The sequence below is a fragment of the Perna viridis genome, chromosome 11 (genome assembly GCF_037379345.1).
Source record: "Perna viridis isolate PV_CMFRI_1.1 ecotype Kerala chromosome 11, ASM3737934v1, whole genome shotgun sequence".
Taxonomy (NCBI): Eukaryota; Metazoa; Mollusca; class Bivalvia; order Mytilida; family Mytilidae; genus Perna; species Perna viridis.
The window spans coordinates 15,515,274-15,536,961 of NC_142455.1; the positions used below are offsets into that span (position 1 = coordinate 15,515,274).

Consider the following 21,688-nt stretch of genomic DNA (forward strand, 5'->3'; position numbering starts at 1 on the left):
TGCTAAAACTCAGTAACTTTTTTGTTCAGTCACTTTTATATTTTTGAGGTTGACAATTTATAGATATGAAATTTCCTCTTATTGCAGCATGTAAAAATGAACTTGTATTTTAATAGGTAAATTAAAGTTTCATTGACCTTGACATTTGCCAAACCCCATACCTATATTTAGCTATGGTAGCATTCATCTCTATTTAATAGACCCTTTTGTGGTAAGTTGGTGAGCATGCTCAATATACACTTCCGCAAGGTAGAACAAAAGAATTTTCCTCGTGGAAGTGTATATTGAGCATGCTCTACGCATGCTCATCGACTACCCCAATGTTAGCACAAAAGGGTCTATATTGGCATTCAGCATTGTATATTTGTAATAGCAATGCTATTTTTGTTTTCATTATGTAGCACTGTCGTTTTCTTTAAATGTTTTCCTTCTGCAGCTCTATTTCTGAAAATTTGATTTGATTTTGTAACTTCCACAGTTGTAATAAGAGTAAATCTTCCTTCATCATGATTTATAAATGTGTGCATATCCCTCAGGGCCTCACTTCTCCCAAAATGTGTTGACTTGTTAAACAGGAAGTAAAGGATTTGATAAAACCAGGAGACAACAAACAACCCATTCTGTCAAGTAGAGGCAAGAAATGTGTGACCAAATTTTTTTTGTGGCTGTTTGGACAAAACAAAATAAATCCTGTTTATTGTTAAGGAAACATTTTAGTTTGTATATTTTATTTTCAAGATGGTCTGAAATTCAGTACCTAGACTTCATCTGTCTTATATACTTCAGCATTGTATCATCTAGCCAACATCATGCTTCTAAATTATTAGTAAAAACAACAAAATTAAGCTTTGTTTTTTTTTCATTTTTTTATTCAACAAAATGCAACAAGAATAAACAAATAACAAACATAACAACAACAAAAAAAAAAACAATAAAAAAACAAAAAAAAAAACAGGCTGCAAGTATTTCTTCTCCAAATAGGAACCCCCTTACAGTCTTCATGGTTAAGCAGTAGTACGATGCCCAAAGCTTGTAAAAATGGAGGTGAGCCTGTAAAATTAAATACTACAGGCCAGAAGTCAATATATAAAAAATTCTGAAAAATGAATTTCGGGCCTGTGAATTGGAAAGTTAGTTTTGAAGACTTCCCTTATATTGGAAAATGTGAAAATAGTGGGCGAAAGGGAAAAAATGATGGTCTGAACCCACTTTTACAAATTTCTAGACTGGAATCCCCTGCATAAATTTCTGGACTGAAGTCCCCTTTTACAAATTCATAGACTGGAATCCTCTTTTACAAATTTCTGGACTGGAATCCCCTGTATAAATTTCTAGACTGGAATCCCCTGTATAATTTTCTGGACTGAAGTCCCCTATTACAAATTTCTTGCCTGGAATCCCCTTGTACAAATTTCTGGTCTGGAATCCCCTGTATAAACTTCTAGACTGGAATCCCCTTTTATAAATTTCTGGCCAGGAATCCCCTTTTACCAATTTCTGGCCTGGAATCCCCTGTATAAATTTCTGGACTGAAGTCCCCTTTTATAAATTTCTGGACTGAAATCCCCTTTTATAAATTTCTGAATCTGCCCCTGTACTAGCATATGTTATCCAGGGACTGTAAAATAACATATATATGTGGCCAATTTTTTTTGTTGCCATTAAAAATTATTGATTAAAATATACTACAATATCAACACCCTTTCCTCCATAGCGCCTGGCTATCAGCCTATTTCATTAAAAAATTCCTAAGCAGAAAAATTAACAGACTCATAAACTTTGTACTTGGGAAAACTATAATGGGAAACCAACCCAACTGGTATGAAAAAAAAAAAAAACCCAACAAAATTAGAGTTCATATCTTTTGTATATTGAATATCCAATTCCATTTTATAACCAAATGGAAATGATACGACAATGAACACTGCACCCTTCCAATAGTAATTCAAGCCAATTCCCTAGAATATAATATAACTTTACAAGTAATTTCTAAGTTGTTTCCTCATAATTTGCCGTCTTTTTTCCCCAGTAACATACATTGACCTCCTACTATCTAAGTTAATTAGATGTCCATTCCATGAGATGTGTCAATGACCTAAGCGTGTGTAATTTGATATTATTAAAGAACTAATAACTAAATGGAGTCAACGTTTAATTATCTTGTAGTGCTTGCTACAGAAGGAAGTCAATGATGATCACATTTTCTTAAAAAACACCTATCTCAACAATAGAACTTATATGCTATTAAGAGGGTGTCCATGTAAAAATCAGGCAGAAGGTGGCACAAAACAAATTTAGTTTTCAAAAAATTTCATCCATTTCATATTACAAATACATCCTTTCTCAAAGTTAAATGTTGTTTTTTTTTATTAATTGCAATAATAAAAAAGAAAAAAAATCATAAAAAACATTTAAATTCATTGAAAAAAAAAAAAAAAACAGAAAGAAATCACTCTTTAATTTGAGCAAAATTTAGCTGCATTAATAGAAAACTTAATAATCAATATCTGAGCCATCCATAGTTGATTCAAAACAAACTTATACTTTTTGACTTCCATGATATACACATTACCAGGTACATTGGAAAAACAAATCAGTGGGATAAAATTTACCCTGTGTAACTCATATTATAGGATCTGCCTGAATTTTATATGGCCAGCCTGTTAAATATCTGTGACAAAATTTATCTTGCTTAACAGACCACAGTGTACTTTTGTCTTTAATTTGCAACAATAAACTTACTTTACATCTAATGTCATATAAAGGAAATATCAGACTAATCTATTAATAAATTATACGTGCAGAATGAGAATACTTGTAATTCTATAGTATGTGTACTAGTAACTGGACAGAAATAATGTACTTTATGAATTACCTTTGACTTACAAATCTAATAAATTATAATTGTCCTCAATGATACTAAAACACAAACTAATTATACAGACAGAGATAAATGTATACTTATAATTTTTTAGTAATGTGATCTTGGCTTTTGACCTATAACAAAATCAACTGAAATAATTGAATATGAAATCAATAGGTGTCTGTGCAAATTTCATTTAAATCCATCAAGGCAAACTACCATTTAATAGAGGAAACCAATAAGGACACAGGATCAAATTTTATAATCTCTAAAAGATCATGGTCAGTTATAACAGTCCAACAATATTTTGAATAGATGATCTGAAAAAAATTACTTCATTTCTCAAAATGATCCCTACAGCACTACCCCCACAATCACGAACAAATATCTGCTTGCAGCCTGTTGCAGCTTACCTACCTGGTTGATCATGACTAATGACCAAGGTGTGTGTTTCTCTCGACATCTGTATGACACCTTAATGACGGTAATCTTTATATATTTTTTGTCTAAAGATTACTTGACTTTATCAGTAATCATTTAAGTATTTAGAACAGTGACATTTCTAAATGGTGATTCATGACATGTTTTATTGCCTGACACACAACTGATGCCACATTTTTAAGTTTTTAAAATGTTTTTAAAATTCAATTTTTTATCAAGCTGTCAAAGCATTTTTCAAGAATACCAAACTAATGGAAAGAGTATAGACCAATGATTTACTTGTAATTCGATACACGTAACATGTGTTTGAAAGTTTCAGAAATTTCTACACAAAACGATCACGTTTCTTTTGATCCAGCAGATACAAATTTAAAAAAAGGTTTCACACTTTAATTTTGAAATATGAAAAACAATTCATAATCAAGGGGTACTTCTGCCATATATAAAAATCAAGTCCTCTAAGAAACACACACCCAGGCAATAACAGTCACTGTTCATTTAAAATCTTTTATACTTGTACCTATAACTGGTTACTAATACATGCTTCACACTCGTTTCTATGGCAACATGCTTTCTAGTTTACAAGGCAAGTTAGTTCATTCCTGTTAAATAAATAATAAGACAATGTGTTATATCACAACATATAAAGGCACAAAAACTGGCATAGTAAAAAAAAAAAAAATCATTTAAATTTTTTTGTATCTCCCCTTTTTTTTTTCATAATATAGAGATTTAAATTGAAGATGCTACATGTATCCATGCAGTTTCTGAACTGATTTGTTGTCATCATTCTGGCCTTAAACATTATTGTTTACAAAAACTAGCATAGTAAAAAAATGAAAAATAAATTGCATTTAAAATTTTTTTCATCTTCCCTTTTTTTCATAATATAGAGATTTAAGTTGATGACTACTACATGTATCCATGCAGTTTTTCAACTGAATTGTTGTCATCATTCTGGCCTTAACCATTGTTTACAACTCAATTTAGTTCAGCAAAGTTACCCAGAAAACAAACTACTTACCCAAAACAAAAAATATGTACATTCTAAACTGGAATATCTCCTTTATCATATCAAACAAACTGACGAATATAATCTTGAATACAAATAATCCAACAGCCAACGAAACTTTACTCTCCTGTTCTAAATTAAAAAACCTTGTTCTTAAAGTACATGTACTTACAATTAAGGTACCCAGAATGAAAGAATATCTTCAAGTGGTCTCCCTTGATTTCCTCCCGCCAAATGTACTTGCTTGGAGTAGGTGGTGAGTTGTAACTGAAATGAAAATTAAAGTTCTGATTAAATACAGAGTCCATTGTCTGCAAACCATACAATGCTCAGCGCCATAAAATAAAATGGAATTACTTGTTTTGTACTCAACATGAAAATCATAATGTTTTCTGTTCCTGGTACAAAGACTGTTACATAATGTTCCAACAAATATTCATGGAATATTACTTTGATTTCAAAGCAGAACAAGTCATCAGATATTCATAATAACAAATTGTGCACTTTAAGATAAGATAGATGACTGTATCATGAATAATAAAGAGTTCAATGACGGAAAATAGACAAAATATTGACTGTTGTATGCTGTCTCTATTCTCTATAAAATCTGCCTCCAAGATAAAATTTGAAAAAAAAAAATGTTGAACAAAGAGGTACAGAAAGATACTACTTAATTATTTCTGCTACGACACTTTGAATCAAGATGAAATTTTTACTGAGTAAGTAAGTGTAAACTTATTTTTAATGAGTCAAGCCAGCATCACACGTCCAAATATATTGGGAGCACAGACTAGACATTATGGACAGCCTGTTTATTAATATGTATATGAACATTGTTATATGAATTGTTTACCTTGATATTAAGTCATGTTAACATTGAGTATCAGAAACTTTGAATTTTTAAATACAAAATATTTTTATTACCTTTGAAAAATGAAATGCATAATTACAAATTTAAGTTCTGACTGATTGTTGATTTTCTGTTGAGTCCATGCAGTAAAGTTGCATCAACCAAAAGGAAGGAAAATTTACAAAAAAAAAATGAAAATTGATACCATAAGTTACAGTACAACTGTTTTCGTAACTTTTAAGCATGTTACAACTTGAGGACTTATGCCATTCTAATCAATTTTATCTCATGTCTTCCTTAATACTAGAATATCATAAATCAAAAATATTTCTAAGAACACGATCATTATTTTGAACTCTGACAAGATCAATTTGATTCTGCTGTAAATTTATGATTCAATACATCACTGTTTGAGATCAAATTCTTTTTGTTACGACCCATGAACTTAACCATGTGATTCAATCACGCACTCTGATTCTATTTTTGTCTTCGAATTTATGATAAAAGTTGATTTATAACCGGATCCAATAAGAACATGAAGATAAAGCCACTCACAGCCACATTTTAATGTCCCGCCTCACTTGTTTTCATTTAAAAATCAATTTTTTTTCTGGTTATTGCAATGATGACAATCATGTTATGTTCACATAAATATGGAGTTCCTCTTGATCTTTAAGCAGAAATAAAAATATAAGAGTTTTTTACTCCAATCATGTTAGTAAACTTTCATTATAGATTAATAGATATTATTAAAGCACAATGTTTTAAAATGAGATGTGTACTTTAAGAAACGATCCATGATTGAAGTCACGAAACTTGAGGAAAAAATGTGCAATATTCTCAAGCTTACAATGAAACCTGTATAAACCAAATACATTTTGGACTTTAGAATAAGTTCAGTTTAGACAGGTTTTAAGGTTATCAAGGGTCAAAATACATTTGAAATGATGTATAAGGGCTTTAAAAAGAGCCTGGTTTAAACAGGTTTTAAGTTTATTAAGGTTCAAAATACATTTGAACTGATGTATAAGGGCTATAAAGTGTCTGGTTTAGACAGGGTATAAGTTTATCAAGGTTCAAAATACATCTGAACTGATGTGTAAGGGCTTTAAAAAAGAGCCTGGTTTAGAGAGGGTATAAGTTTATCAAGGTTCAAAATACATCTGAACTGAGGTATAAGGGCTTAAAAAAAGAGCCTGGTTTAGACAGGGTATAAGTTTATCAAGGTTCAAAATACATTTGAATTGTGATATATAAGGACATTAGAAAGTATCTGGTTTAGACAAGGTTTCATATTATTCAGGATTCAGTTTAGACAGCTTATATTGTTTCAATAAGGGATTCAACTAACCATTAACACACGTAACACATTTACACCCCTGCCAAAATTAGAAAAATTCATGCTTATGCGGCTTTAGTCAGGAAGCTTCCCTGGTGGTAGGCCGATAGTGTATAAGACTCAAGCCGGGAAGCCTGCCCATGCAGTAGTACAATAGCCTATGTGGCTTGAGTAGGGAAGCTTCCCCGATAGAGTATCTATGTGTCTTTATCATCTTCAAGGAGATGATAGGTGATTTTGTATTATTTGAGGGGATGCTAATATACAAACGGCAAACCTTTTTCCACTAACAGGCATTACAGTGCCCTGTAAATATCATGGATGGATTCTTACCTTTTGCAAGTCTATGTATTGTGAAAGTATGCACAAATAAAAGAATCACCATAAACCAAACAGGGCATTGCATTTAGGATAAGAGTAACAAAGTTGCTACATATAAACCTTGTAAAATTTATATTTTCTTGAATTCAATCCTATAAAATTAGTGTTATTGTGGTTCGGATATTGGGTTTTTTTTTTATACCACAGGGACTTCATCAAAATGCAGGAGCTATTTCTTACTTCAATTTGTAAACTGAATGTATCTCAGACAGCTGTCCTGCAGTGAAGATTGAAGTTCCTTCTCATTGATCAATATAAGAAATAAATCTGTAGACATTCCTTTAACAGGATTCAATTAATAACCAATAGATTTATTTCATGTTATTCTCTGCAGAATGATTAATTTTATTGCTATGAGGAATGTGATCATATTCATACAGAATCATTTTATTTCCTCTGGAGAAAAACAGATAAAATGGGATTTATTAAAATAATTGGTAACCTCTCTGTAGATTGTATTTGCCACATTTCCTGTTGAGTCCTTTAAATATATTGTAATACAAGATTAATATGAAGAAGTTATAAATAATGTTACTGAATGTACGACAAAGATGTCCAGAATCTTTTACAAAGGTCATATAGTCTAGAATGTTTGGACTCAGTTGAAATTTCATTTCCAAATAGTCAGTTTGTTTGGTAAAAAGGTTAGTCAAGGCTGCATTCCAACTGGCAAAACTACGTAGTCCTTACTGTTTGACAAAGACTTTGTCAAGAATTTTTGGCCCTTCGTAAAAAAAAAAAAAAATGCATTGACTTTTAATGTCTGCGAAAGAGGTAAGTCCTGAATGCTTGGCAACAAGAACACAAAATAAAAAACAATTATGCTGAAACAAAATTGGTTATGAATAATAGTGATACAGCTAACTCTTACTGCCACAAGCAAATTCAAGTCCAAACTTTAGGTACATGTATCTCAAAACTTAACAATCAGATGTTTTTACAGTGGAAGGTTAAATTATCAAAAAAATAGTCAAATATTTATCTAAGTTGAAACAAGTGTCATGTGTATTTCAAATTTAGAATGTTGATGAATCAGGAAGTTCTAAAATTTCATAAATCTATTCATAATTTATCAAAAGGCAGTTTGAATAATTGATGGAAACCTGACTATCATAGAGTAAATGCAGTTCTACACAAAAACATTTTTGAAAACTAGAAATTTGAGACTGTCTAGAATATTTGAATATTAATCAATGACAGCACTATCAAATACAACTGAATTACTAGCCAGCCACACAATTTGACATTTCACACTATTTGACTAAAACCGCCATTCAAGAACTATAAAACATGGAAGGTGATTATCTTCTATCTTATCTGTTGACATGGAGTGACAGAACTCAGTCCATTTATACAAAACCAACCAATAATACTCAGAAGACTTAATACAAACTAAAATAGCATCTAGCATGCAACAAGAAAACCAAACATCTCCATAGTATTCTGGTACAAGCCTAACAACTACTTAATATGATGCAGACTGAACTTCAAATTTCCTCTGACAACAGCCTAACAACTATTTAACCTGATGCAGGCTGAACCTCAAAATTCCTCTGACAACAGCCTAACAACTATTTAACATGATGCAGAGTGAACCTCAAAGTTCCTCTGACAACAGCCTAACAACTATTTAACCTGATGCAGGCTGAACCTCAAAATTCCTCTGACAACAGCCTAACAACTATTTAACACGATGCAGAGTGAACCTCAAAGTTTCTCTGACAACAGTCTAACAACTATTTAACATGATGCAGAGTGAACCTCAAAATTCCTCTGACAACAGCCTAACAACTATTTAACATGATGCAGGCTGAACCTCAAAATTCCTCTGACACCAGTCCCGACCTCTGCTAGATTCCATGATCATAGTTTGCAAATCAAGTACACCTAGAACCCAATGTCTGATAGCAGCCATTCTGAACTATGCTAGATTCCATGATTATAGTTTGCAAATCAAGTACACCTAGAACCCTGATGTCTGACAGCAGTCATTCTGAACTCTGCTAGATTCCATAATTATAGTTTACAAATCAAGTACACCTAGAACCCTGATGTCTGACAGAAGCCATTACCATCTCTACTAAATACCATGATGATAGTTGGCCAATCAGAACACCTAAAATCCAATGTCTGACAGTAGTTTTTTTTACCCCTTCTGAATTCCATGATAATTAATAGTTTGCCAATTAAGTACACTTAAAGCCCTGATATTTGACAGCAACAATTCCAACCTCCGCTGAATTCCATGTTGATAGTTTGCCAGTCAAGTACACTTAAAGCCCTGATATCTGACAGCAACAATTTCAACATTCCGCTGAATTCCATGCTGATAGTTTGCCAATCAGGTACACATAAAGCCCTGATATCTGACAGCAACAATTCCAACCTCCGCTGAATTCCATGCTGATAGTTTGTAATCAAGTACACATAAAGTCCTGATATCTGACAGCAACAATTCCAACCTCCGCTGAATTCCATGTTGATAGTTTGCCAATCAAGTACCCCTAAAACCCTGATATTTGACAGCAACAATTCCAACCTCCGCTGAATTCCATGTTGATAGTTTGCCAATCAAATACACATGAAACCCTGATGTCTGACAGCAACAATTCCAACCTCCACTGAATTCCATGCTGATAGTTTGTAATCAAGTACACCTAAAGTCCTGATATCTGACAGCAACAATTCCAACCTCCGCTGAATTCCATGCTGATAGTTTGCCAATCAAGTACCCCTAAAACCCTTATGTCTGACAGCAACAATTCTAACCTCCTCTGAATTCCATGCAGATAGTTTGCCAATCAAGTACACTTAAAGCCCTGATATTTGACAGCAACAATTCCAACCTCCGCTGAATTCCATGCTGATAGTTTGTAATCAAGTACACATAAAGTCCTGATATCTGACAGCAACAATTCCAACCTCCACTGAATTCCATGTTGATAGTTTGCCAATCAAGTACCCCTAAAACCCTGATGTCTGACAGCAACAATTCCAACCTCTGCTGAATTCCATGCTGATAGTTTGCCAATCAAATACACCTGAAACTTTGCTCACCTTAATTTTAATGACAGGCCTGAGCGAAAATTTCAGGCATACTCAACAGACATGTTAAAATCCTTTTAAAGCAACAGGATCACTAAAATCATATAACAGTCTGAAATTTCTTTGGTTCCTACATTAGCTAAATGTCAGAGGTCATAAAAAGATTTACATTTCCACATTAGGTATGATTCATTGTAAAAACACTCTCTAAACCTGCATACAAATGCAATTAAAAGCTTAGATCACAAAAATGATATTTTTGCAAAAGAAAAAAACATTGAAGGTTATAAAAATTCAACTCCCACAGCTTTGTTTTGTCATTTTGTAAGCTAACTGTTTACATAAAATACAGATTTCACACTTATTAAAGAAAACTTTCCATCAATGTCAGAATAAAACTGGCTCGTCTCAGATTCTAGGAGCAAACAAATAACAATCTGACATGGCCTAATAAGGAAGTAAATACAGAATATTTGGGAGAAAATGTACATTTGTTTTCAAAAGTAAATAAGGCAAACAATTAAAAAGACTTATGGAATCCTTGACCCATTTTCAAGAAATCATTCCGGTTTGAAACAGATTTGGAAGATATAACTAAGAAATTCAGAAAGCACTAAAAACTAAAGCTAAAGAAAGTAGATCTGATGTTACAACTAATCTTTGAACTGTCAAACTATAGAAAATAGATCTGACATTCAGCAATTACTAAAATTTCAAAATTTTCGCTGTAACGAGGACTACAACTCTTTCACAGTAAATGCAATGTACACCATAATAAACTATTGAGAACATGCAGATCATTTTATACCAGCAACTGACTGGGGGCAGGGTACTTTTATTGGAGACTACTTCTAAATCATGAAAGAATAGCAAAATAAAGTCCTTTCTCAGTGTTTGTTTTTTGTTTTTTTTTTTTAAATAAATACATCATTCAATGAACTATAAAACCACATAAATGTAAGTAAATATGCAATAACAGCATGATCCCAAATGAAACTATTCCATTAATAGCATTTACCACTAATTTCACCAGCTATTCTCAACTCTCTCAATACAGAATAATTGTATCCTATTTATAACCAATTACATGTTCTAAAATTACAGTTTTATTCTTAACTCCTGCTGTACTATTGAAAATCCAATTATTCCAAAAATGGTCGCAAATTATTTTTGAAAACAAACGGAGGGAAATTCTTTTCTACGTCAATGCAATCAAGCATGACTATGAAATGACAAGATTAAATATGACACACAATGATATCAAAAATAGATTAGCAATTTGTTCACATTTTGTAAGGATGGCAGGTTATATTAATGCCAACATGACCTAAAAAAAATTTAAGTTTTCTCTTTATAGCGACTACATGGCAGTAATATCAATACCAAAAGCATCTTGTAAAATATTATTTCACATTCATTTTAAAAAACAGAAAAAAAAAATAACAAAAAGAACTTAACCGAGAACCATTAGACAAAAATAAATGCTTTACAAGGCAATTTCCCAAGTTTAAATTAGATTTACAAATAAATCGTAAATCTACTTTTTATGTTTTAGATTCGATAACAAGAGAGTGCAAATAACAGAGTTTGGAACTTAAAATGACTTTAGTTTCAGCTGATATTTTTACTTCCTTGTTTAAATAGTAATAAGAAACAAATGAAGTATAAGTCAAACATAATATTATAAATAGAATACATCTGTTTGGTTAACACAATCACATCCTGTGGTTACTTTTAGAGAAACTTGTAATCAAAAATTAGACAGACTGCATGTCACAATGCAGTATCTTTTCTTGACGTGATGGCATGTTTTATCATGAATGTCTTTTTATGAAAGTCAACACTAATTAAATATTAACATATAATGTATTTTGAGAAAGTTTTTTTTTAGTGAAAAATATAGTCACATCTTGATTACTGAAATTCATACTAAATATAAATATGTTCAGATATTTATTGTAGAAAGGTTAATTTAATTAAAGTTTTTAAACATTTTTTTCCTTGAAATGCAAAACACCAAACCCATTTAAATATTGGTGTGTTCAGATTTTAATTGTAGAGAGGTTAATTAAATTAAAAGTTTGGAAAAAACTGTTTCCCTTAGAAATGCCACACTCCAAACTCATTTTCAGATAGAATGCTTCACTGGGTGCAGCATGAAACAGCCTCTGAGGTTGAGCTCCGAACAGTTGGGGCAAGTCTGGACCCACCATTCAAACTTGACACAGCTTTGAATTTTGAATATGATTTGACATTTGACACAGGATAAAATATGATCAGAACTGAAAGTGGTCAATGCAAGCCCTTATTCCTAAATAGTTTCAGTCAAAACCTGCAAAATCAATCCCAAACTTCCTGTTGGGATATGGCAACTAGTAGTACAGTTTCAAAGCAATCCATTCCCTTTCACTCAAGTCATCATCCATAAATCAGAAAAAATACTGGTTCTGACCCCTTATTCTTACTTAATTGCTCATGACACAGCCCAAAAATCAATCCCAGTCTTCCTTTTGTCATATGGCACATTTAAGTAAAATTTATATGCAATTCATTCACTTTTTATCAAGTTATTATACGGTAATAAAGAAAATGCTTGTTTCAGGCCCCCTTTAGGCCCCTAATTCCAACAAGATCAAATTTTTTACCCTAAAAATACATCCCAGTTTTCCTTTAATAGTATGGCACCTTGTTTTACAATTTCATATAGTTTCACTCCTCAATAATCAAGTTATTGTCTGAACATCATGAAAATACATATTTCTGGACCCCTTTTTTTTGGCCCCATATATCGAAATAGTACGTCTTTATCCCCAAAATCAATCCAAGTCTGACTTTTGTGGTATAAAATATTGATAGGCTCAGATATTTATCATCAAACTACAAAAAAAAACCTTACAGAACCTACCATACATAGATGTGTTCAAGGTAACACCAGTAATGTTGTACAGTTAAAGGTAACACCACAGTAAGGTTGTAAGATTAAAGGTTAAAGGTTACAGTACAGTAAGGTTGTAAGGTGAAGTTACAAAAAGACACCAGTCTTATCAATTTTACCATACACTAAGACTTACTTCATGAGAACTGCCACAGTGAATAGTCTCCCCGCTGTTACAGGGATCAGGTCAATCTCCAGGTTTAAAGAGTTATTCCTATTCTGGCGAGTTACGTTAAAGTTATGGATATTCATCATTGCTTTGTCCAGTCTGTGTTGTAAAGACACATCTTCCTGAAAGGGAGAGAAAACAGTTAAACATTCAATGATGAAAAATGTAAGAATTTATAAAAAAAGGAAATGACCCAAGGCTTGCAAGTCTACACTTCCAACTAACTGTTGACCTTCAACTGCATGAAGGTCTCCATTTTCATCTACAGTAAGACCCTTTTCCATCTACTTGTAATTTCTCCTAGTTTGTGCCACCAGTAATACCAATTATTCAACAGTACTTTTGAAAACCTTCAAGCACATCAGTCATTTACTTTCTACATTCCAAAAACCTTTACATTCAACTGCCTGTACAATATAATATTACATTCTATTATGACTGAGGAAGTTCAACTTCAACTGTCTGAAAACCTTAATATTTAATTGCTTGAGAATTTTCAATTTTAACCCTTGAGGACTTTCACTAAGAAACAGAGTTAAATTTACAGCACTCATACATGTCTTATAATATATGCAAAGATATGACAACTCTGTCTAGGATTGATTTTTTCATTTAATTCCACAAGGAAGAAAGTGAATTTATTCAATCTTTCCAACTGAGCTTACCATCTAATTCATCAAAACCACTTCCTTAAAATATAGAATGCCAAGCACCTTCCTTTACACAATCAATTCATAAATTCAGATACCAATCAAAATTTCACAATACACAATGATTCAAGACAATTGCTGAAAATGCACCTTTTCATAACTAGGAGACTGTGAAAGACATTGCTTCATTGACCAAATACATTGCACAGCAAGAAATTATTTTGCCAGGTTTTCTCCTAATTCTAATTAAAAGAAAATGTAGCATTGTACAAGGTGAGATCATTTCTAATAAAAATAGATATCCATATTTTAGCCACAATACTAATTCAAAATCGGTCAATAACACTGGAGAAAAAGCATGTTATTATTAGCAACAATGAAGACTTGATCAAGTATGAATTAAGTTTTCATCTACAATGTATATTCTGGGAAATAGAAGAACCCAATTATCTGTTCATACAAAAAAGGGGGGAGATTTACTAGTTGAGGATTAATTACTTGTGATAATTATAAGTATATTGATAGTTTAATAATTGTTAAACTTTCCCAGAAAATATTTCTGAATTGTTTACCTTCTCCTGTACTTCTAAAATTATGTAAACAAACTTCTTTCGTTAGTACGCTTGTTTAATAGCAATCCATGGGTTATGAGGTCAAATGGAAAGACTATTTAAGTTTTTCCTACAGACCGTTGTTGGAAGGTGAGAACATCCGGCCCTTTTTGATGGGTTTTAGAAGCACCCTGTTCTTTTGATGGGTCTTAGAAGTACCCTGTCCTTTTTGATGAGTTTTAGAAGTACCCTGTCCTTTTTGATTAGTCTTAGAAGCACCCTGCCCTTTTTGATGGGTTTTAGAAGTACCCTGTCCTTTTTGATGGGTTTTAGAAGCACCCTGCCCTTTTTGGTGGGTTTTAAAAGTACCCTGCCCTTTTTTGATGAGTTTTATAAGTACCCTGTCCTTTTTGATGGGTCTTAGAAGCACCCTGCCCTTTTTGGTGGGTTTTAGAATTACCCTGTCCTTTTTGATGGGTTTTAGAAGCACCCTGCCCTTTTTGATGGGTTTTAGAAGTCCCCTGCCCTTTTTGGTGGGTTTTAGAAGCACCCTGTTCTTTTGATCATTTTAGAAGACCCTGTCCTTTTTGATGAGTTTTAGAAGCATCCTGTCCTTTTTGATGTGTTTTAGAAGCACCCTGCCCTTTTTGATGGGTTTCAGAAGTCCCTGCCCTTTTTGATGGGTTTTAGAAGCATCCTGTTCTTTTGAAGGGTCTTAGAAGCACCCTGTCCTTTTTGACGAGTTTTAGAAGTACCCTGTCCTTTTTCATCAATTTTCCCTACTAAAAAAGATGTTAATGCTTACATGATGTGCCTTCAAACTGACCTCTAATGTGCTTGAGTGCCCTTGTTTGACCTTACTACCCTGCTCTAATTAATACTACCAAAGTGTCTTCTCGGTACAACTTGTACCAAATAATCTATATAGCATTATAAATTCCAATCCCAAATAGATTTGAAGATTATCTGCATTTTTTATTTAATTTATGAAATTGATCTGTAAAATCCTAAATTTTGTGATTTTTTTTTCACATTCAGAAAGAATCATGATCAAAAGAATTTAATTTGCAGTTGAAATTCGTAAAAACTACCAAACATCTTTGAAAATATCACCTCTATATATATATATATATAATTTAATTTCAGAAGTAACATGCATTCTGATTCGATAAAAAAATTTTGTTCATCATCTCATAGACCAACTTTTGTTTTGTTACTATAACACCATCAACCTTTTTTAATGATTTACTTGTTGAATTTTGATACTATGATTAAATAATAAGGAATTACATATTATTGGCCTATTTGAAATAACCTCAATGCCCGTGGTGCAAACTTGATAATAACATGCCATGTAGACTTATTTAGTGAACACCACATGTTTGAAGTTATTTCTTCATAGATAAAAAAATACAATAGTCATGTCTTCATTAAATAATCTTCATTGCATAGTAAAATTTACTAAACAAATGCCACTTAAAGATAATTATAGAACTCCATACTGAAAATTACTCAAATTTCTATAAATTCATGAAATTATCTGAAAATAAGTCAAATGCATTGTGGGTGTTTTCTACTGGATTTTCCAAATGAAAACTTCAAACGATTTCTGGAACCTCAAGTATTCAATATTGATTGGTCCAATATGGATTATGGGCGAAAATCTGCCGCGGAAATTGTTATCATCAAAAAACAAATATTGACCTAAGGAGATATTCGCGGAACCATCTGTGTAATGGTAAACAGTACACAGATTTAATGAGCGTCATTTATCAATTACAATTGTCAATACTATGTCTATCCTGTTGACAAAGAATGAGAAAAATTCAGAAAATTTATCAAAATACCCTAATCTTAAAGTTCTTTTACAATTCAAATTAAAAGCCATACATCAGTACTGTAATTCTTACCTTTAATAAATTACCAGCAGTAAAAGAAGTCAACAACAACCATCAAAGACCAAATCATCAATATTAACATCAAACAAGGAAGTCCAAAAAGACAAACACAGAACAAATTATTTGTAAAAAAAATCCCAATAACTGATAACACAGACCTTCAAATGTTCACATTTTCTGTATGTCTTTTAAAAATGCCGAGATAACTTTATAGACAAACATCCTACCCAACATAAATCATCTTAATCAGAATGTAGAAAAAACCTTTTTTACATTAAGTAATTGAAATCTGGACTTTCCATACATGAAGAATTCCCCGAAGGATACATTTTGATACTAGCCTGCAGACAATTTATACATCCTTTTCGAAGTTATTTGCATTGCTGTACATGCTAAACAAAGGTCCTTGATTACACAGTAATAACAAACAATTTAGCATGACATGCAAGGGCCATTTCTACTTCCTGTGAGCACCATAAAATGATAACCTATGCAGATGAAGAGGCAAACATGCAATTTACAAATTCATAATTACTAGTGAATTCCAAGAAGACATAAAAACACTCACATTGGTTCAAGGTTTTTTGTCGTGAGTGCTAAGATACAATTTGTCTTGCACCAATGCTAACCTCAGGAGTATGATCAGCTTTCATGGGCTCTAATAAAGTGTTGGCTACAATTCCTTCTTTATAGGTGACTCAATTGTTCTTTATTGCTATTTTGTGATAATACACTATTGACATCAAGTCACTTGGGAAGATGCTATATAAACAAAATGCTGATCTCAATTTCTAAACTATTATAAAACACGTCTTTCAATCGAAATGAGTTCCAGGACTAAAATGTTGTGAATAGTTGACGTGACTATGAAAGCTGTAAAACAGATTTGTCAACTTGGGATCAATAAAATCTCTGCAAGCTTTTAAACAATTAAATCTATTGTGGTTGGTGTTCCACAGTGTCCTGTCAAACTGATACTGCTTTTATCACAAATCGGTTAGCGTCACATGGCATTTGAAATATCAGACAAATCATATTGACGTATCTACTTAGACTGCCCTTCTCAATCTTTTCTTGGAGAAATTACCATGCAAGAAAAAGTACAATATCACCACGGCAACAGTATGTTATGCATTAAGATTAAGCACTGTTTGAAATGGTATTAAACAATTTAAGTAGCCGTCTTTGTAAGAATCATGCAAAAGCTGAAAAATGTGATACACCCCAAAAAAGGCTACATATTTTTATTTTTGTAATTTATTTGTTTTATGGGTCTATACTCTGAAATGTGTACTTATTCATTCAAATCTGCCTGCTCTTAGGGGATAATCAACATAAAAAATCCAGTAGATTTTATTGTAGCTCAGTGTCATTTACAGAGTTATCTCCCTTAATTTTGAATTCTACAGTGCATTCTATACAGTTTTTATCTCCTATGAGCACAGGTTATACGGAAAACCAAATGTTAATTTCTGTTTACTAAAACATTTTAAACAAAATATCAAAAATAAAAATATGTAGGCTTTCCAAGCACGAATCACATTTTGCATGATTCTTAGCTGAAGTGCTACTTAATTACCCTTAGAAAAAGGATTTATTCCACAATAGAATATCAGACTTAAGTTTTTAAGGAAACTAGTAACATGAAGGATATGCTATCAGAGGTAATGTAAATTATTAAATTCAAAATGCAAATTGCCAAACAAAACAAAAACTTGCAGAGTCATTAGAGAATCACAATGGAACCTCTCTTATAAGGAACAACAAACATTAGGAACAGAAAGTCATGCCACAATAAATACCATGGCAAGCTTGTCTTTGTAATTCAAAATCTTGATGGGAAAAGGATTTCTCTAGATTTTCTATAGGTTTTGTCTAAGTAGGTTTTATCTATTAAAACCACTGAAGAAATAACAGAGATTTAAAAAAAAACTTCACGGGGTGTTTTATTAAATTATGAAAAGAAAAGTGTGGGTCACTGGTAAAAATATTAATGCTATGAAATGCATCAAATGAGTCCAAAAATCTGACAAAAATGGCTGAACATGAACAGCGAACATCCTTAATTTGCCGTTGATATTTGGATCTTTAGGTAATTAGTTCTCCATATTTTGTTCTTTTGTACCAGGATTGTTGTTGTACAATAAAACTTGTCTAGGCCAAATCACTTTTGTACTTCAAAAATTGTTCAATTTAGACAGTGGTTGGTTTACAAAGGTTCAAAATACATTTAAACTGATATGAAGGGACATTATTGAAGTGCCTGGTTTAGACATTTTCATGGTTTGGTTTAGGCAGGTCTTCAGATTTTTCAGTTTGGTTTAGACAGGTTTTCAGGGTTTTGTTTAGACAGGTTTATCAGGGTTTGGTTTAGACAGGATTCACTGTAACTGTTTTTATCTTTGGTTTTATTACAGTTTAAAGAGAAGTTTGAAAATCATATGAGAGATGTAGGTCATTCATTAAATGTAAGTAACTATTTAACCCACCTTGTCAGAATGTCTGGGTATTTCTATATGGACCATATTATCCTCTGCCAGGCCATTCACATCAACAGTACTGCCATTACATGTTAGCACATTTACAGAACATACTTCAGATTCTATCTGAAAGTAAAAAAATCAATAAAAAATGTAAGTAAGGTTGAACTCACATGGATGTAAACTTGGGACTCCCTTGAAAAATCAATACTGTTGTTTGTTTGTATGTAATTATAAAACACATAATTATCTTTCTTGGTAAATTTAATATATTTGATACATAAGGCATGATATGACAACATAACAGGTGATCTTAAAGAAGCAGGAGTTGACTTCTGTTAGTATACTTGGTCTCACCCTACCCTATCTGTAATATCTATAAGGAATTATTTTTCATGTATGCTAATGAGTTGTTCTAATTTATCCCATGTTTATTATTTATTGTTTTTTATTTTACAAAGCTAAATTTCTACTGAATTTTAACTTTCTATTCAGTATAAAAATATTAAAGTGGTAACCTAAATTTGAAAAATTCTTGAGCCAATCTATGCATTAAATTCCAATTGTGGCCAACATCAGGATTTGTCACTTTTTTTGCAATTGGAATACGAGCACCAGGTGCTTTCAAACTCTGACTTAATTGTTCCTATTTTTTTTACTTTATATATATAATAAATTTTCAAAGAATTTTTCGAAGACAACCATGAACGTAATGCTAATCTCAATGCTGCCTTTCCAAATAGCAAAGAAGTAAATTTGACTCAGCAGCCTTCAAAATATTATATATTTCAACATTCAAACTTTTACAACCTAAAATTGCACTGCACAAAACTACTTCACAATAGAAATTTATCCTTTAAGTTAATTAACTCCTTTAAATAATTTTGGAAATTGAATTTAAATTGAATTATATGCAATTGTTCCCTTCATTGGTATGAGGCACGCAGAGTTAATTGTCTTGATAATGTCAAAATCTTACGTAACATTAAAGTAATTCAATTTCAAATTGCTTTACATGGTCTCGTACATTGATTCAATAGGTCTGCCATCGGTAAACCTAAATAAATGATGGGGCTGAACATGCTGCCCTATGGAAGCAACCAGACATTGCCTTTAAGAACTTGACTAATTTCAACAGCTGAATATTGATATGGTTTGATAATTGTTATTTTGATTCAAGGAGGTAGGGTAAGGGACACAAATTCTTAAAAATCATTGGAGCGTTTGTATTCAGCAGTTTACATCAATCTCATGTAAGCATCAAAGTAACATGGATTGATTTCATTCTGTTTCAAATGAAAGCTTGATATGCTTTGCTGAAATTCAATATGATACAAACATATTACTGATTTCAAGAGTTATATCCCTTACCCCAGGTCTACCTCCTTAATCTTACTCATTAATACAGAAAATGACACTCTAAAACATGTAATTAGGTATTGTTTGGACAAATTAGTTTTGTTTACATCAACGTTACATCTATTATTTTGACTCTGAAGGGCTATACAACTCATACTAACCATTTCTGACTCGGGTCTGTTGTATCTATAGGGGTTAAAGTTGAACTTTGTCATGTGAACCTGGAAGCAGTCCTGATAAGGCAAAAATATGTCATGTTTGGACCTATCAGATTTCTCCATCTTTAACACAACCTCCATCTTTTCAGGTAAGGCAATTTTCGATTGGTTGATTTCTAGAACTGGTTTGTCATGCAGACTGAACTTCATAGCCTTAGATATAACAAACTGTGAATTCTTCTGGAGTTCACCTTCACTTTGGGTATGAAATACCATTTCTTTCTGCAAACAAAAAAGTAATTCTTATTTGCGAAACCAACACAACACTCAATGCTGGAAAAACAATCTTCATATCATACAATTTTTTTTTCATTTCAAGCAAAATTTCAAGGATACTGATGAGATTTGGCCTGCTAATGGAAATAAATGGCAAATCTACAATAACTATTATGTATTACAGCTTATAATGAAAACTGACAGACTCAGTCTTAATGATATTGTGCACACAAATCTTAGGAGTTCCTCCAGAGGTCATAGACTCAACAGTCCCTGTCATCTTTTATGGGCATATAAGGTTAATTGAAGAAACCATCAAATAATCAACTCATGATAGAAACTGACACTTTAGAACTATCTAAATGAGAAGACATCTTTCCAAAAATGCATAAAGAACCATAGAAACAAATAAAGCTAACTATTAACAAACACATAAAACAAATATCCAGAAATTTGTCATGGTACAGATACATGTTAGTTGATGTGTTAGAGATTTATCATAACAACATTCATTTTAATTATGGCCAAGTCTAGACAAATGAAATATTAATTTTTCCTGCTCTTTTCCTAAAATGAGTCTTGATTTCTTTATGAACATGATCCATAAACCTCTGTCATCAATTTATTTTCATAAAACCAGGTCTACTTGACATAAATACGGTATAATATTGAATCTAAAGATATATATTTCCTATGCAGTATCAAATTATTAAATCTGTAGGTCTTCCTTCCTTAATTTCTACCCTATGAGAACTTGTAATTAAAAGTTACTTGACATGAAGCCAAAGCAGCAAAGTCAGAATCCAAACAAGAAAAACTTCGAATCTTTTCTGTTTTATCAAAAAATCTTAAAATTTCCATAAGTCTTAACTTTTGGGAGACTGAATAAATGACCAAAAACAGAACTTTAAAAATGACCCAACTTGCATTATATATCACATGAACTATGCCATTCTAATTATACAAGGCGAATAAACTTTTGCAATAGACCTTCTAGATGTTGCAATAGAAATAAGGTTGCATTAAACAGCTACACATCATCTGATATGAAACCTTTAATAAAGCATGTGACCTAGCTGAAAACATGTTTGCTTTTCAGTACTCCAACAACTTCAATTCTCAATGACAAAATGTGGACAGGCATAAAGTTTGATTATCAATGAAAAATAAATTAAAAAAAAAAAAAAAAAAACATCCTTAATGCTCTGAAGTCATTTTCAAAGCTTACAACAAATATCACTTTTGAATGTCTAATTCTATTTGTCTCTACAACCAAATTGC

The 21,688-nt window shown here is 32.1% G+C and overlaps 1 protein-coding gene across 5 annotated transcripts in view; it reads right to left on the reverse strand.

Annotated features, from left to right (window-relative positions):
• LOC148603103 (polycystin-1-related protein-like) overlaps positions 1 to 21,688 on the reverse strand; it is a 259,127-nt gene that overhangs the window by 46,373 nt on the left and 191,066 nt on the right. For all 5 annotated transcript variants that reach the window (XM_088553961.1, XM_088553962.1, XM_088553964.1 and 2 more), the window contains 4 exons: positions 20,135 to 20,413; positions 18,624 to 18,740; positions 13,003 to 13,157; positions 4,489 to 4,583 (listed from right to left, as the gene is read on the reverse strand). In XM_088553961.1, coding sequence (XP_088410087.1) covers positions 4,489 to 4,583; positions 13,003 to 13,157; positions 18,624 to 18,740; positions 20,135 to 20,413 — 646 coding nt within the window. The remainder of the gene's footprint in view (positions 1 to 4,488; positions 4,584 to 13,002; positions 13,158 to 18,623; positions 18,741 to 20,134; positions 20,414 to 21,688) is intronic.